This window comes from Saccostrea cucullata, unplaced genomic scaffold, assembly GCF_032062105.1.
Source record: "Saccostrea cucullata isolate Sc308-1 unplaced genomic scaffold, CSIRO_AGI_Scuc_v1 ctg4535, whole genome shotgun sequence".
NCBI lineage: Eukaryota > Metazoa > Mollusca > Bivalvia > Ostreida > Ostreidae > Saccostrea > Saccostrea cuccullata.
The window spans coordinates 6,804-24,566 of NW_026918230.1; the positions used below are offsets into that span (position 1 = coordinate 6,804).

Consider the following 17,763-nt stretch of genomic DNA (forward strand, 5'->3'; position numbering starts at 1 on the left):
TACTGGTGTGTATAAAATTTCAAGTAAAACATCCAAATATGAAACAGATGTTTCAGTCTCTGTGTTATATCTTTTATTTCAAATACTGGGAAATATCGAGTTGACATGTTGATGGAAGTAACTATTGTTGAATGATTATGTGTCGCTGATATATCTGTGTTAGGTCGAAGCAAAGCCATGGTTGGTCATATTTATATGGAGGCATCCTCAGATGGTTCAGTTGAAGCTTCTTTTTCAAATCATGACCCCCAGGGGTAGGGTGGGGCCACAATGAAAGTTCAAACTTGTAAGGAAAATGTCAAGGTAAATCAAAACAAATACTAATATGTAAGAATACTTAGTAAGTTAGTGTAGATTCAATTTTGTTTAAATCATACCCCGCTCTCCCTTGTAGGACTAGTTTGGAACCACATGCATTTATGCTTTTTCAATACAAAATTGATTTCTGCTTTTTTCCTAACCACAAAACTCAGGTGAGCAATGCGGCCTCTGAACCTCTTGTTAATATTTTAATAGATTTCAGGACTTGTTTCCATATTCAAATTTGTTAATCACCATTATGTTTACCTCACATGTACTTCATTTATATTGGCACAAAAAGATCCCTCACTGCTTAATAGCTCCGACTGCTGAGTATAGGACAAAATTTGTAGCTCTCTCTCCACCGGCAAGTGGTGGCGTCTCCATATGAGTGAAAAATTCTCTTGAGCGACATTAAGGTATTCAATGTGTAATGGGGGATTTGGAACGATTTTAACTAATTTGAAACTAGTTAAACGCGCTTTGCTAGATAACGATAAAAATGAAATGAACCAAATTCACAAGACTGATAACATGTAAGGAGACAGTCATTTTGCACATTAAAAAGTTTTTGAAGTTATCTGCCGTTGATGAAAAGAAGAAAATTATTGATTTCTCAAAATTTCTGCAATAAAAAATTATTATTTTTTTTTTCATAGTTTAATGCTGAAGGAGTTTATTATGCATATTTTCACCAAGAGATTTCTTGGAAATTCAAATTACTTTTTACAATATCTGATAAAAACATGCGCTGCCCATAGACTTCAATGTAAATTTCAGGGTGCAATTAACTAGACAATAATCAAAATTTTGTAAATCCCTTTGTTGGAGCATTTTTTGATTACATCTTCAAATTGCTACAATGGATCAAATATCGGATCATTCATTTATTAGGTACAACATATGATCGTTATACTAGTACACTGAATACCTTAAACAACAAATGATCAATCAATATATTATCAATTCCATTGAAGTGAACTTTTTGCATTGCGTCACAACCTATTTTGACAGCTGGGCTCAAGTAGTATATACTAGTATATCTGCTTACTACAAGCCTTTTGATTGATAGTTCATCCTTATCCCTGCATGATTGGTTACATGTACTTGTTCAAGAGACTATTATAGAAAAAAAAAAGCACAGACGAGAAACATACAGTCTGCGATTAGGAGGCGTGTACAACCTGTATTTACCGGCCGTCAAAATAGCATGTGACGTAATACAAAACGGTGCACTTTACTTGAAATTATAATATTATGATTTGGAAAGAATAACCACCGTACTCGTAGTTGCATTGGAACAAGATATTTAACAAACTGGACGCAGTGATCCAAAGTATATGTGTTGATTTAAATGTTCAATAGACCGTTGACATTTTAAACACCCCTGTACACTGAGCACTTATTGATTTTTTTGTGAATGCAAATGATATTTAACATTTTTGTTCGTATTAGAGACGAATATCTCTCTTAATGGTCTGACATGAAGACCAGTTTTTATTACAGGTACCATCTGTAGAAAAAATGGAGGTTTATACGTAATGATAAGGAGTAAAGGTAGGAATCTGAACTTAAATACGTAACGTTATGTAAATAATGAATATGTGTTTGTTTTACACATGTATATATATGTCATCGGCATGTTTTTGTTTATGAATGTATCTTTATCGATATATTTGAATTGAGATATATCATTTCATGTATCGCCTATTTACTTAAAGGGTTCTTTACTAGGACTTTTTAGATGGATATTTCAGGAAGTTTGATTTTGAATTTTAAATACTGTATTTATTGTTCCCTTGACATTTTAAAGAATTTTAAATGGACTCTCTCTCTCTCTCTCTCTCTCTCTCTCTCTCGGGAAGGGAGTGACGTTAAACAACAAACAAGCAAAAAAACAAGTTCAGTAGCTTTTTATTAAACTTCATTATTTAAACAATAGAATGCTTTCTTTGGTTGTTAGTACGGGAATGAATGTCGCAGCTGTTGCAGAAAAAATACATAACCCGCGTTAGCGGGTTATGTAAATTTTTTCTACAATAGCTGCGACATTCATCCCGTACTAACAACCAAAGAAAGACATTTTTTTGTTTATATTTATATCTGTTTAAATAATCATTTAAAGTAGGATTAAAAAGATTAATTATTGTATTAATGATGTGAATGTCTTTGTTCGTTTCATGGATGGATCAGCCATTGATCAAGAAATCTGTACAGGTGACATGCCTAGTGTAGTTCACGCAGTGATTAACGAATTGGTTTCCTTAAAAAATAAAGGAGGGACTACTAGTGGATGTAGATATAAGGAGATGCATGGACATCAATTCTTTTGAACATTCATTCAAAAGGCTTTTAGTTTACTTAATTCCAAAAGATTCTTAAGCGTTAATGACATGCCAAAACCGAACACTATAATCAATTTCATTTATTGAAAATGAATGATGATGTAAATATTCCCTACATATTGCACAACAATACTTGTCTAATTTTCTCTTTTTTGATTCTTCTTTGTAGAGTAAGTCTATAAAGAAATGGCTACCTCTCCTTATTCTTCCACAGAAGAGACAACAAACGCCAATAGAGCATGTCGTCTGCTTTTGGGTCCATGTACAGACGAACTACGGGATGTTCTACGTCATTACATACCACCATCAACATTTACCCACGTGCTCAGGCAAAATATACTAAATTTGCCGCGTTTGTCTGCAGCGCAAAGAGCCTTAATCCTTCCTCAACAGGGAAATTATACGGGAAATTACAACGATATGGATATAACGCTGCTGTATACCCTGTTACGGAACATATGTAGCATACCGCCCCACTCAAAAGGCTGGGGCAATGATCCTGAACCAAATGACGCGTCAGTATCTGCCAGTATCGAGAGAATTCGAATTGGTCGTAACGACTGCGTTCACTCCTCGAGTCCTTCCCTCTCTAATGTTGATTTCTATCGTATCTGGTCAGGTGTCAGGTCAGCTGTCATGGTTTTGGATTCCTTTCTCGGAAACAACAATCGATATGAAAACGAGGTTGATTTCCTACGTCACGAGACAATGGATCCTATAAATGATCTTTATTACAGACAGGAATTACTAAGACAGGCAGCAGAGGACCAGACAACGAGGGACATGGTCGTTTATCTGGAAAGTACGATTTATTTACTCATATTACGTACACTTCACTATATTTTTTCAAGGAACTTATTCATTTTTTTAAGATAAGTTTAAATAACGTAGCCTTCAGTTTAATATCATCATGTCTTAAGAATTAAAAAAAAACATAGCAAAATGTTTTTTTTTTAATATTTTGATGTCAATCATAATTGCACACACTCGAGCACACAAAACTTAAAAAAAATTCCTTGAATACGCATGCTCGGCCGCCATTCGTGCATTAAAATTGGGAAAACTGTGAAAAACTTCTACAGATAGACCGTACGATAACAATTTCGTTGTATCGTGTTGTAGCATGAAATAACTGTTTATTCATTGTGTAACTTACACTTTAAAGATAACTTCATATTTATAATATTTCAAATTCTGGGGGTTTTTTTGCTGACGGAAAAGCCCGAGTCATTATCTGATTGTTCTAAACAATGACAAGGGAATTTTTTTATATATACATCTAAGCACAACCAAAGATAGAGTCTAATTTCTGATTGGTCAATTCAGCCAATCTTACAAATTCCAGAAACAGAAGCAGGAATTTACACTAAAAATAACGAATAAATCCACTATTTGTGTTTAAAAAATTCTGATGTGTATGGTTACTAACCTAACATATCTTGACAAAGAAGACCCAAAAGACCAAGCTACTTCACATGCGTTCCAAACTCTCTGGACTCTTTACACAACATACACTTTGAGATATTTCATATATTCCTTTCAACTCCCAGAGTATTTTCTTTGCCAAATTGCCAAAAATTCTCTTGTTGAAATCAGTTCATACATGCAATCTTCTTCATTTTTGAGTAAGGAAAATAAAGTGATCGACCCCAACATTCTGATCACCCTCTCCAGTAAAGGTCATATATGAATATATTTGCAGAAATACTTACATCTAGGTCAAACCCCACCCCCTTGTTTCTTTACCTTTGTGTCTATAAACTAAGCTTCACAAAACAATAATAACTTTATCACTTTCCAGCCTCGATAAAAATTAAAGAATTCAGCAAAATAAATAAATTGTGTTCACGGATACACACTTCCTTTCTGTGTTAAAAATTGCTAACACTTATGTCTTAACATGTTTTTATTAAAAGATTAACTTGTTAAGTAGAATGTTAGATTTATTTGGCAAATGCATAAAACGTCCAAAAGATTCCGAATTTGTTAACCATCTTTGACTCGTTTGTAGATGATGTAACTCAAAAGAAATATTGAAAATCATTTGAATGGCATCTTTTTACTGAATATATGTGAGAGGTATGTAAATCGCCGTATTCAAAGAATATGCTATAGAATTAATCAGCATAGCTTTGACTTGTTTGTAATTTAAATGAGAAAATGTAATTTAAGATAACTATTTTTTAAAAATATAGTTTCAATGCAACTTGAAAAATTGTCATCTTTCAATGGGAAAACTTTAAATTGAGTTGTTTCCACAGGTTATGTGAGATTCCAAGAATATAAAACCTAAAAAGTAAATTGTCATTGTTTACAAAAGTATAAACTTTTTTTCAGTTATCCATGAAAATGAAATCAAAAGATGGCGAGAGAATGACAAGTTATACGTTGAGACTCATAGTTTTTCTTCTATGATGGAAAAAGTACGAAAAGAGTCCTATATTAACATGTTTGTTGGTGTGCTTGAGGACTGCTGAAAGTTCGGGTCAAGTTTGACATATAGCTGACTGAAGCTTCTGGAAGAAGAAACTGTAATTAATAACATACAAAATATATAAAATAAATATTTTATAATTTTAACTGAAATATCTTTTATAAACCATTATTAAAAAGATTAAAGGAATTTTTTATATAAAATTGCAAGCTTATTTTATTTTTGTTGCTCATCCCTCCGTTATAAAATGTATGCCATGCTGATTGAACTTATAGAGATCAAAAGATTAAATTTGTGTAATAAGAACATCACACAAAAAACTCTGATGACATATCTAAAACTGTGGTACAATGAATAATTTATATCGGTTAATATTTTGAAAATTTTGACAATAACATTATATGTATTAATTAAGTAACATGCTCTTTGTGCCAAAATTTAAAAGTATTTAAAGTTTTTCTGCAGTACACTTGTTTTAATATGTTAAATCTAGATATGTTTAATTTCAGAAATGCACATAATCTGAATGTGTTTAAAAGAAACATCTCAAATGTTTCCTTCTTTTGTGCATGCTTTATTTCTAAAGATGTAAAATTTTGGAAGAATGTATGCAGAAAGTGTTTTTTTCACCTTTTCTAAACACTTTCCCATACGTGTTTAGAAACTAAACATGTTTAGGAATTAAAAAATGCAAAAAAGAGAAAAAATAAACTTCATTATGCAACATTAATATTATGTATGTTTAACAATAAAATACTTTCACGGAATATTTTGAAAAAGAATGATGTCATTTTCAGTAAAATTAAAAGAAATGTTTTGGAGAATTGCGAAGTGGAGAGTTGTACGGATACATTTAAATTTTCCAAGGCCCTTGCAGTATTGGAAGGAACGTATACCAGACGAAATGGTGACAAGTTTACATTTCTTCATGACTGTTTATTTGAATTAACTGCTTGCCATTATGGCAAGAAATATCCGAAAGAAATAGTAAAGTTCATGAACAGTGATTTTATTGCTAATTTCGTAAAAACGAAAAAGCACATTGAGAGTGGAACTCATGGGCATACACCCGGAGTTTTGAATGAAGACCTTTAAATACATTTACCCTGTGAACTGTACCCAATGTTAGCCAAGAGGTTATATCGAGATGTGGAGGAGATGAAGCTCTATGATGTTTTCATGGGGGGCCACTTAAAACATCCTGATGTATGTAAAGCCTTCATTGACGTTATGAAAGAAAAGACTTATCAACAGATAGATTCATTGTTTCTATCGATTCAGACAGATGTAAGGGAAATTTTTCGCAAGGGGAGGAGCGTTATAAAGGAAACACAGAAAGATGGAAAAGAAGATGTGGAGAGAAGACGACAAAGGCTCTTAGTTGATGAGGACAAAACTCATAATATTCGGGTTATCAGCTGGGTGATATTCTACGGTCATCAGCAAATTTTAAAATTTATTGAAAATAAAACCAAGCAAAATAACGAAGCAGAGATAAAATTATTCAAACATTTATGTACCTGCTCAGAAAAGCATCAGTCACCAACGAGCATGGCTGCAATTAAAGAGCAACAAATTCAACATAAAATTATCAGTGAATCTTCAAACCTTCTTTCCAATTTTCAGATACAGTCTGTCGATTCTGAAAAACACATTTGTTGTCCTCGGTTCCTAAGAGAACAAAATCGGCTATTAGTGCTCGGCTGTTATAGTGGGGATCTCGAGACTGTAAAGATTTTGATGAAATATATGAGTAAGGATATATTGGATATGTCACCTGAATACACAGAATATCGAGGCGGAATGGACACTGCTATTACTGCTGCCTGTTCTACCCTACACATCAATGTGGTGAAAGAGTTACTTCACGCTGGGGCTGATATTAATAAAATTAATAGCCTTGGTGATCCACCATTAGTTACTGCATGTAATGAAGGCTACAGAGAAATTGCTCTTGATGAAAATTGGTGGATCAATTTCTTTCGATCCTCGTTGGAATCTTCCTAAAACGGTATGTAGTTTGATCATGAAAGATTTGTTAGATACTCTATTGGAAACAGGAGCTAATATAAATGCCAATGGAAAATGGCACACACCACTGACAGCGTTATGTGAACATGGAGCTTACATCATTGTGAAATACCTGCTTCAGCAAGGAGCGGATCCAAATATTCTCTGTGGAATCAGCAATACTCCGTTGACATCTGCATGTCGGTCGGGATGTCCTAATACAGTAAATGAAATATTGCAGGCCGGTGCTGATATCAATCCAGAAAATGCGTTATTCAAACCGCTCATAGTTGCGTGTAAGTATGGTTACACAAGTATCGTTGAGACGCTGTTAAATGTTGGGTGCAATGTAAACATGCAGCATAGACAATCAACGCCTTTGTCTGTTGCCTGTCAAAATGGACATGTAAATGTCGTAGAATATTTACTCAGAGAAGGCGCTGAAGTAAATTTACCAGCATACTGGACACCTTGTTTTTCTCTTTCTACTACACCATTGATCGAAGCAAGTTCGGAAGGCAATTTAAAAGTAGTTCAGACATTGTTGAAATGGGGTGCCAAAGTAAATGAAGACCATGTTTTATCAGCCGCGGCTGAAGGCTGCCATCTTAACGTAATTAAAGAGTTATTGGAGGCAGGTCTTGATATTGATACCGAGGATGGACACCGTGCACTTCAAGTGGCTTGTTCTAACGGTCATGTAGATTTGATTAAAGAGCTTTTATCGAGATTTTCTGGCATTACCTGTAATAACAAATGCAATGAATTACTCATACATGCCTGTAAAGTGGGACATTTAAATTTGGTAAAGGAACTTTTAGCAGCTGGTGCAGATTGCAATGCGCAGGACGACTACACCTCACCCCTAGTTGCTGCATGTAAATACGGGGATCTTGAAGTTGTGCGAGAGCTGATCAAATTTGGAGCTGACGTAAATTTAAATAATCTTAATTCTGTCGACCATTCAGCTCCTCTTACTGTCACCTGCGAATCAGGACACGTCGAATTGCTGCAAGAGCTGATTGTCTGGAGCAGACGTGAATTTGAAGGACAATGTAGGAACACCACTAACAGCTGCATTCACATATTTAGATGAAATACCCGGTTTTAAGATAGAAAAAGTGGAATCAGATACATCGCTAGAGGATAAGCTGCAAGTGATAGACGTACAAACAGAAGGAAACGGGTTATCTATATTTAGCCAATTAATGCAAAGCAAACCTGATGTTACAATGTGTAATAAGTACGGTGAGTCGCCAATCTACATAGCTCTTTTAAAAAACCGAAAAGACATTTTAAAACTTCTCTTAAATGTGGAAAATGCAAACACCATAGTGAATGAACACTTTTTTGATGTCCTTGTTCACTTAAGACATGCGGACGTGAAGCTTGATGATAAAGACGACGTAGTTACTGTAAATAAAAGAATATGGCCATTATATGATTCGGGAGAATCATACAAAACTGTTTTTGGTGAATGTGAATTGTTGAATCATATGTTGACTTTAGGCCTCAATGTAAATCAGAACATCCAAATTTATGCTGATTGCAAGTCGGAAGAGGATTTAGAATGTAAACCTTTATTGTATAGAATAATTTATTCATCTGCGTATGAAATGGTCCAAAAGGTGGAACTTCTTCTTGACGCGGAAGCAGACGTCAATATAAGAGTGCGACAGACAATGGATGTCATGGCTTTCAACACAGAGGACTGTAATCCTGTTTTAGACAGATGTGGCATATCTGTTCTAGAAATGACACGTAGAAGAATTTTATGCGAAAGTACATCATTTATGATGGATATATACACCGATGAAAGTGTTTTAGAATACAAGGATGTTTTATTGAACCTGAAAAAACGTATACGGCGATATTCTGTTTAAACATGAGGCATTGATCTCAATTATAATGAAGTGAAAGTAAAGTGTGTTTTGTTTAAATTTTTACATTGCTAGACAGCAGATGACGGTCGTATGAATATATTTAACACTATACATGTGAATTTTTATGAGTTGTTGACCTAGTATCACCTGCATATTATATAAAGTTGTCTTTCTCAAATACGTGTTTTATTATTTAAAATTTAAATAAATTTCAGTGTCATTCATTTGAAAGTGAAGCGCGCCATTTGTCAGGCATAGTCTAAGACAAACACATGACAAAGAAAAACTATTTGAATGAACAAACATGTTAATTCAGAGAAACCGTTTCCCTTACTGAAGGAAAAAAGATGAGGGTGCTCAGACTGAGGGGTCGCAACATCCCCCTTCCCTGGAAATGCAATTGATCACAGGCTGTACCACTCTTTCCTTTTTTTTTTGAAAATCTGGGTCGACGCACCTTTTTCGTACTTTGATAATCTAATATGCACTACTTGGTATCGATAATGTAACACGTTTGTCTTTATAATCCATTGTAAGTCAGGTAGTGACGAACTTGTGAATGAGTAATTGAAATATGGGACAGATTTAAAGTTAGATATGTATCTTAACCCGCTTATGGTACATGAAGCTAGTATATATGGCCATACAAATATCATTGAGATATTGTTAGATGCTGGATGTGACATAAATATGCAAGATGGTATCGAAACACCTTTGTCAGTTGCCTGTCAAAGGTGGTCAAAGAACTTTTAGAAGCTGGGCCGGATTACAAGCCACGGACAGACTACTTATCCCCTTTACTACTTGCTTGTTTCTTTGGTCATCGAGAGCTCGAGGTAGCAAAAGAACCGATTCATTTTGGGGCTGACGTCAATTTAATTGAAACTTATTCTGACTGTCATTCGATACCATTTATACTTGCTTGTAAATCAGGACATTTCAATATGGTACAAGATTTAATTAAATTTACAAAAGGGGACAGAAACACCACTGACAGCTCTGTTTCGAGGAATACGATTCACTCGCGAAGTTGAGAAAATGAAAGTAGAGTCCGACCCATCTTTAGAAACACAATTCAGGACCGGGAACCAACTGAAAGAATATTTTCTACGTTTCAGCAATTAATTCAATGTAAAGTTGATGTAACAATATGTAATAAGTATGGCGAGTCACCAATTTACCTTGCTCTTTTACGAAACAGGAAAAAATTATTTAAGCTTTTCCTAGAAACAGCTTAAACTGAACAGACATCTTTTTGATGTTATTGTTCAGATCCGACAGGTTGATGTGAAAGCTGATGATAAAGACGATATCATTACAGAAAGTAACAAAACATGGGTCTTAAATACATCGTCAGAATCATATCACACTGTGTCCGAAGATGGATGTGAATTTCTTAATCAAAAGCTGTCTTTAGGTTTTAATGTAAACCAGTACGTACAGATTTGTTTTGATGATGACCATGATGCCCAATATGCAGACGATGATGCAGGTGATGATGATGACGATGATTTTTATATATGTGTAAAACCTCTCCTTTTTACCTTAATATCTATCTATTCAGTTGAGGTGTCTGAAAAAGTAAGATTATTACTTGATGCTGGAGCAAACGTCAACATCCGATTGCCCCAAACAAAGGACACCATTGCTTTCAACAGTGAAGACTGCCATCCTGTTCTAGACAGATATGGCATATCTCTTCTTGAAATGACAAGGCGAACAAAGTTAACAGGAAATCGTTTACCTCCATCTGCTTGCGTCGATAGAGAAACAGTTGCCCGGGATTATAATGATGTCGTCTCAATTAAAGAGGCGTATTAGAAGAAAATATAACAATGTGTAAGTTGCCCGGTAACTTCAGACAATTCTGGTACAAACATGTTGTATAATAATAAATTATCCATTTTACTTACAAGTAATTAAGCAGAAAAGGTTTTAGTAAACGCTTTCCAGTTTGTTTTAGATAATTAAAACATCAAGCTTTTGTTAATAATTGATAGAGGTAATTGAATTATTGGTGACCGTTTTTATATTTTTCATAGATACAATAAAGCTTTATTATTGTTATATCACCATTTTGTGTTGTCAAAAACTGTTAAATCTCTAAATATGCACATCAATGGAATGCACATTCCTATACAAATCACATCAAAACATTGTTTCAAATGCATTACTTGCCTCTCAAACATTACCTGATTCAACGAAGGAATCATTGTAGCTCTCTAAAATGCCCTCCTATTCGTGTGCCTAACAAAGATATCATTTACGTCTAAAGTTGTTTATTTAAACGACCATATTTGCTGTTCAGAATTTTTGAGGCAATTGAATCATCTACAAGAACTTATAGATCCAGAGATCTTAAAACCTTGAACACAGACCCGGGATGGATACTTCTGCTTCTCCTGTGTAGGGCATTATATACCAAACTGTTCAGTGGAGAAGTCGCCTAATGCTGGAGCTGACGTACGAAGACCTGTTGCAGATTAGGTCTGCCTATCATGATGCAGTTTGAAAGATTTTTTCTGATACCCTTACCATTCTTTCAGTAAGTATGTTATATGGTTATTATTTCGTTTTGAATGTTGAAAAAAAATTCTTTGTGCAAAAAGCTGTAATAAAGGGGATAATCCCAATTTACAAAGTAAATGTTTACAATCTTGTTCCATTTAACAGTTGTGTGTAATTCGGAATGCTTAAGCATCACTGATAATTAAAACTGTTTTAAAAATTGTGGAAGTGATATACACATACAGGTGTTTGTTGTACATCACTTTTGCTGATCGCCTTAATATGGAAATTGAAATATTTGCTTTGAAAAATTCCTCCTGAAGTAAATGTACCATACCATATTTCATATTTTGACAAAAAATAACGTTGTTGAAAATGTTTATAGCTCGGGAATATGGCAATCTTCACTGTTTAAATATAGAACCTGGTTAAATACCCATTATCTGAATATATTTTAAAGAATGTCAGCTGAAAATAGCAATTTTTGATAAATAATTTTGTAGCCACTAAGCAGCATACATTAATTTACCTTATATAAATAGTTGTTATCACCCAACGATGTTTACATAAATCGCCAATTTTAACATGTTTAAGGATCCAGGATCTTCGCCTATTGGGAAACCACGAGAAATAGGACGTCGATGTTTTCCCTTCTAAAATAAAGATCGTCAACGACTCTGGGCTGCGTTTTACAAAAGGTCGCAAGTCGTAAGTCCGAAGTCACTTAAAACCTACACTATCATGGCTATCATCAGCTTCTTTGTATTTGTTTTTATTTTGGCATTTGCCCATGCGCAGGAAGTTCCTATTCCTCCGCGCACCCTGGGGTATGTATACGCCTATGGAACAGGAACTAACCTCACTGCTGTGACAATCGACGCCTTCTTTGATCCGCTGTGTCCCGACAGTAAGCAAGCTTTTCCTACGCTGTTACAGGTGGCTAATCACTACGGACCGGATGTTCTTACGCTCCGTCTTCATATGTTCCCATTGCCTTACCACAGGAATTCATTTCTTGTATCAATGGTAATATTTTTTAACTTCTTTTTCTACATTTTTGATATATTCATTTCACAATTATGATTTACCGATCACTAAATTTTGGCGGGATTTTTTTTCGCGAGATATTCAGACATTTTCCTAAATCTTTCTGAAAACACAATGAAATTTTCGCGAGCAAACTTATTACACGAAAATAAAGTTTTCGCGAAAAAAAAAGTAACAGTTCATAAGAACAATTGAATTAAAGTATTAGACCTTAGAAGTTCTTCTATGAGTGAAACAGTTTTTTTTTCATTTCATCGTCTTTTTTCAATTATCATAATTTTAGAAGTTAATTAATTTTAACTTGTTAACAATTACTAGGGAACAGAGGTAATTAACCAGATGTCGACCTCTACCAATGGTGTGTACGACTGGGCTAAGCGTGTGTACGATAACATCTACTCACTCTCCAACCCGGCAACTCACACGCGATCAGAGGCGGACGTTACCAAGTAAGTTTACATATGTATCTTACCGCGAGATGTACATGTACTCTGCTTGTTTTCCTGTAATGATCAACTTCCTTACACAAGATAAGGATAAAGAGGAAAACACGTAAATCTTGTGTATAACATTCTGGGAATATGGTACGAAATTAAACCTATGAAGATGCAAATTAATTAAGTATAGCATATACTATATATAGATGATCAATTATTATAGAGTTATCTCTCTCACTAGGGAATTAATCAGCTTTAAAAAGTAAAAGCAAACAAGTATACGTACATACTATTAATGTATCCTTGTCATATCCATGCAGTTGCAAATTTCTTATTAGTACTGCTTTTCAATATTGATCACATTAATTAATAGAGAGATTATCCCCATTATTGATAAAAGTTTCATTAGAACAGTGATATTCGGGGGGATTTCTTACTAAGGAGTGGATTCTATCATCTGTATGTAATATACACTTTAATGTAGAAATAATAAAATAATTTCATGAAGGCTAGCAAATCGAGAAAAAAAGATTTCATAGACTGGAGGAGTTAGTTGCTGGGTTTTCTCAATCGAAGTTCCCTAACTTTTAAATTCCAAGTGGATATTGACAATTGCGATAGGCATGCAATAATCTATAACATGATTCTTTCGTGTTTTATATACCATACCTTTCTTTAAGTCAGTAAATGCATACATGATTGTTTGATTCTATACTATAGCATGCTTGGCGATATAGCCGCCCAGATGGGTCTACAGAAAACTACCTTTCTTCAGAAGATAGCTGACCCCTGGGTGGACATGCACGTCCGTATGGACTGGAAATACGCATGCACGCGTATGTATCGTGTAAAATATTTATTCTTTCTAATTATTACTTATTTATTATATTGTGATAAAAAAAATGGCATCTCATTTCAGGTGGAGTATCCGGCACACCGCTGTACGCCATCAATAACGTCGTGAAGCTCATTGACAAAGCTTGGAATTTGCATGATTGGATGAAAATCATTGATCCGCTCGTTCAGAATTCTGTATGTATTTTAACATTGATCCGCTCCTATGTAACTTTGTGTGTTTCATTGATCCGCCCCTTTGCTATTTTACATGTATTTGTATTATCCAATCCATTGTTTTTCTGTAAGTATTGACATCTTTAATAACCCTGCATGAATCCGCTCCATTGATTCTTTTTGAAAGGAGTATTCCACTTATAAGTATAGTAGCGTGGTCCCTTTTTTCACCCTTGGTTTACTGGATAGATAGTCGCAATGGGTATTTTGTTTGATTTCATTGTGTATAACAAAGTATTTCTAATAAAATCATCGTGCTTTCATAATGAATTATTAAACATATCAAAAAATACAAGCCAATTTTTAACACCCATCGCGCTAAAAAATGCCGGAACTTTTCCCCTCCATCAGACTACGGTTTTCTGTTACATGTAAATGGGAGGAGGCATTTAGATTAGTTACTACAAAAAGAATATCCGTGACATATAATATTTTTCCTTTCAAAGACGAATTATATGTTCAGGATTCACAATCAACAACAATTATTATGCTTCCTGTCAGTTTGTCTCTATATAACCCATACCCTACTACTCTCGCATAGTGATCTAAGAATTTATATAGCGTAAACATACTATGCCGAAATAGTGCACGGATTTATTTACTTCTTCAGTGCGCACGCCATGGATCGAACTCACGACCATGAGATTGTCAGTCCGATGCCTTATCGATTACGCCACAGAGACAATCACTAATTGGTAGAATTTTATTAAATATATAAACTTAATTTATACAATTGACACAAGAAGGAGAAAATAGACAAATATTATTTGAAAACAGTTGTTTTATTCTAAGGAACTTTAGATTAATGTGTACAACAAACTTTCAAACTAATTACATACAGATCATTAGATGAACTGATTTCATAGGGTCATTAAAACGCTTTTTTATATGACGCTTGACTGAAGGATGTTAAAAGAAAATTATCAATGAGAATCGACGTCTGCAAACAAATAAGTCTTACTAACAAAACAGAAAATAAAGATGAGTTGCTTTGGGACAGAAAATCCCGACTTATTTATAGAAAATACTAGTAACCAAAATAACTAAGCATGCAACCGATTTTAGCATGAAGATTTTGAATGAGTTCTTGCAAGTGCGCTTTGTTAACACCGAATATTATCAGGAAAAAGTCAAATGGATTGCCGCATAAAAAATTACAACAATCAGCATAATACATGTAATAATAACAATAGTGTTGCATTATGCATGTACTATGCCTAAATAGTAGGCAGGGTTTGACACATAGTGCACTCGCCTCCGGCTCGTGCACCATGTGTCAAACCCTGCCTACTATTTAGGCATAGTCAGTGGCGGATTTAAGGGGGGGCGCACCCGGCGCGCGCCCCCCCTAAAATTGTCAAAGTTAGCGTAAATCAAATATGTCTACTTGGTAGAACTCATTTTTACCCTTCAAAATCTCTAGAATCAAAGAGCTTCCGGGGGCTTCGCCCCCTGGGCCCCCACCAGGGCTTTGGTAGACCTCATTTTAACCCTTCAAAATCTCTAGAATCCAGGAGCTTCCGGGGGCTTCGCCCCCTGGGCCCCCACCAGGGCTTTGCCCTGGACCCACTGGGGGCCTCACGGCGGCCCCCAGACCCCTTGCCTAATTTTGGCGCCCCCCCTAACTCCAAATCCTGGATCCGCGCCTGATAGTACATGCATAATGCAACACTATTATATAAATACAATTTTCTATTCACGAAACTCTAGCAATGTGAATGAACCACTATAACAAGACTAACGAAACAAGTCCATATGCTGACCGATACATGATCGACTGAGTACATTTCAGCTGAGTGCTTGCTAGCACGTTTACTGTGGGCATTTACCTGTAACCACACAAATCCACGTGGCTTGTTGTAATTCGAAACAGGTCATAAAGAGGTTAATAGCATGTAAATGAAGACAGCGACGAGGTTCAAAATCACAATACTTTTAATTAAAAAACATAGAGCACAAGGTTGTTCAACAAAGATATTTTTACTCAACCTTTACACATATAATATACACATTATATATCAAACTCGACTCTGAACAAAGCTGTGCTCAATGTTTACGAAAGCTTGAAAGTGTGTCCCTGTCAGTGATTAATTCTTTTGATATTCATGAAAATCAAAGGACCCTGACTTCGAAAAACGGCTTCTTATGCTGTGTATATCTATTATTTAACATTTTTAGATGAAGATTCAAATAATAAAGACATTAGTTATTAATAAAATTTAATTTTTAAAGCCTTTGATAAATGTTTGAAATTTGACGAGTAACCGGGGACCACAGATAGGCCTTAAATGAGACTTGTCCATTTCCGCAGTTACGTTTGCATCTATTCAAGATCCACTCCTATTGGAATATAATTTTATATACACTTCTAATTCTTCAAGATTCGCTCCTTTAGTAACTCCCTATGTTTTTTTTCATAGTTTGTTTCTTCCATAAAATTTAAATTTCTGTTTGATCTGATTTTTCAAAACTATCAAATTAAAATTTTCTTCTTAAACTTTTCACTGGAAAATTATTTTCAAGCTTAAGTAAAAAAACCCATTTGTCTGTAGTAATCTTCTTTAACGAAGATTCAATATGTCTGCTGCATGTTTATGTATATAAGTAAATTGTTTTACAGGAATAATAGGTATATAAATAAATTTGAATATCTTTTCAGTACATTTTCCATGTTCCGACGTGATACACATCGGCTAGAGTAATTCCACGGAATGAACACAGGACTCAGACATGTGATGTGATATTTCTCTTTATTATTTCAATAAAAACAGCATAAATGTTAAAATTGTGTTGCTGTTTTTAACATACATGGAAGGTAGATAAACTTTATTCAAATGGCTTGGTTTTGAAATAAAATTTGATATTTTTCAACCTTTCAAGGATAAGACCTTTCCTAAAATAAAGAGGTATCAAAATGAATCTTTTATAATAAGTATTTGCTTAGATTTGTTAATCAATCAAATAATGTTTGTTGGAGCTTCATAAAATTTTAAAGAAAATTTTCAACAGTGGAGTAAATTTCTCAACCAAAAAAAAATAAACAGTGAAGTTCAGAAAATAATCTCCCTCAGAAACTATGAACAAAGAGAGAAATAGAAATTAACTGACTAAACTAATTTTGCTTTTACCTTCGTATGGCCAGCATAAACCACATGTTTAACAAAAGCAGATGTTGCACACAAATATTTTCACTATTTTGAATAAATACGAAAAAAAAAGGAAAATAGTTGAGAGTTATATATATATATATATATATATATATATATATATATATATATATATATATATATATATATATATATATATATATATATATGTCTTTCACATTGTCTCAATGCAGAAAGTGTAATTTTATATCGATGTACCCACATGTACCTCCTTGGTGGAAGGGTTTATGTAATGGTAATTATTCTTTGTTAATGGTTCGTTGGTTTTAATTTTTTTTTCCTTTTCCCCCCAAAATAATTTATTTTTAGGCACCACCTACAATGTATGTAACTCAATTAAATATAAATGAACTTGACAATTTTAATTCATAATCCTCTTCGCTTTACAAATGTCAGCATTAAAACTTTCAGAATCATTTATTTCATATTAGATTGATTCGGATAATATTACTATCCGTTATCTACGTACCATACTGTAATATCAATGAATTTTCTTTGGATATATATGACAGATTTTGATCACTGAAAATTGTAAAAGTGTTAAAAATCTATAGAAGGTAA

General features: G+C 34.2%; 2 protein-coding genes across 3 annotated transcripts; both read left to right on the plus strand.

The window, feature by feature from the left end:
• Positions 1–7,105: 7,105 nt before the first annotated feature.
• Positions 7,106–10,793, plus strand: LOC134259893 (ankyrin repeat domain-containing protein 17-like). The gene is made up of 3 exons (XM_062742493.1): positions 7,106–8,144; positions 8,599–8,810; positions 10,245–10,793. Exons 1-3 carry the CDS (start codon positions 7,106–7,108, stop codon positions 10,791–10,793), a joined length of 1,800 nt encoding a protein of 599 aa, XP_062598477.1.
• A 408-nt stretch (positions 10,794–11,201) lies between these two features.
• LOC134259844 (uncharacterized) lies at positions 11,202–16,836 on the plus strand. Of its 2 annotated transcripts, none has more exons than XM_062742446.1 (7): positions 11,202–11,517; positions 12,075–12,161; positions 12,201–12,506; positions 12,846–12,976; positions 13,685–13,800; positions 13,884–13,996; positions 16,695–16,836. In XM_062742446.1, the coding sequence occupies exons 3-7, from the start codon at positions 12,222–12,224 to the stop codon at positions 16,716–16,718; spliced, it is 669 nt and encodes a 222-aa protein (XP_062598430.1). In that variant the 5' UTR covers positions 11,202–11,517; positions 12,075–12,161; positions 12,201–12,221; the 3' UTR covers positions 16,719–16,836. The 2 variants fall into 2 exon arrangements, with proteins under 2 accessions (XP_062598430.1, XP_062598437.1); XM_062742453.1 differs by lacking the exon at positions 11,202–11,517 and adding an exon at positions 11,678–11,725.
• The last annotated feature ends 927 nt before the right edge of the window (positions 16,837–17,763 follow it).

What these genes read in the sequence shown, in the direction of transcription:
- LOC134259893 (XM_062742493.1), top strand. Translation starts at nt 7,106, where the DNA reads ATGAAAGATTTGTTAGATACTCTATTGGAAACAGGAGCTAATATAAAT. An exon ending in ACGTGAATTTGAAGGACAAT is followed by an intron (nt 8,145 to 8,598) that starts GTAGGAACACCA and finishes TGTTGACTTTAG; the next exon opens with GCCTCAATGTAAATCAGAAC. An exon ending in ACACAGAGGACTGTAATCCT is followed by an intron (nt 8,811 to 10,244) that starts GTTTTAGACAGA and finishes GTTATTGTTCAG; the next exon opens with ATCCGACAGGTTGATGTGAA.
- LOC134259844 (XM_062742446.1), top strand. Translation starts at nt 12,222, where the DNA reads ATGGCTATCATCAGCTTCTTTGTATTTGTTTTTATTTTGGCATTTGCC. An exon ending in ATTCATTTCTTGTATCAATG is followed by an intron (nt 12,507 to 12,845) that starts GTAATATTTTTT and finishes AACAATTACTAG; the next exon opens with GGAACAGAGGTAATTAACCA. An exon ending in CTGGAAATACGCATGCACGC is followed by an intron (nt 13,801 to 13,883) that starts GTATGTATCGTG and finishes ATCTCATTTCAG; the next exon opens with GTGGAGTATCCGGCACACCG.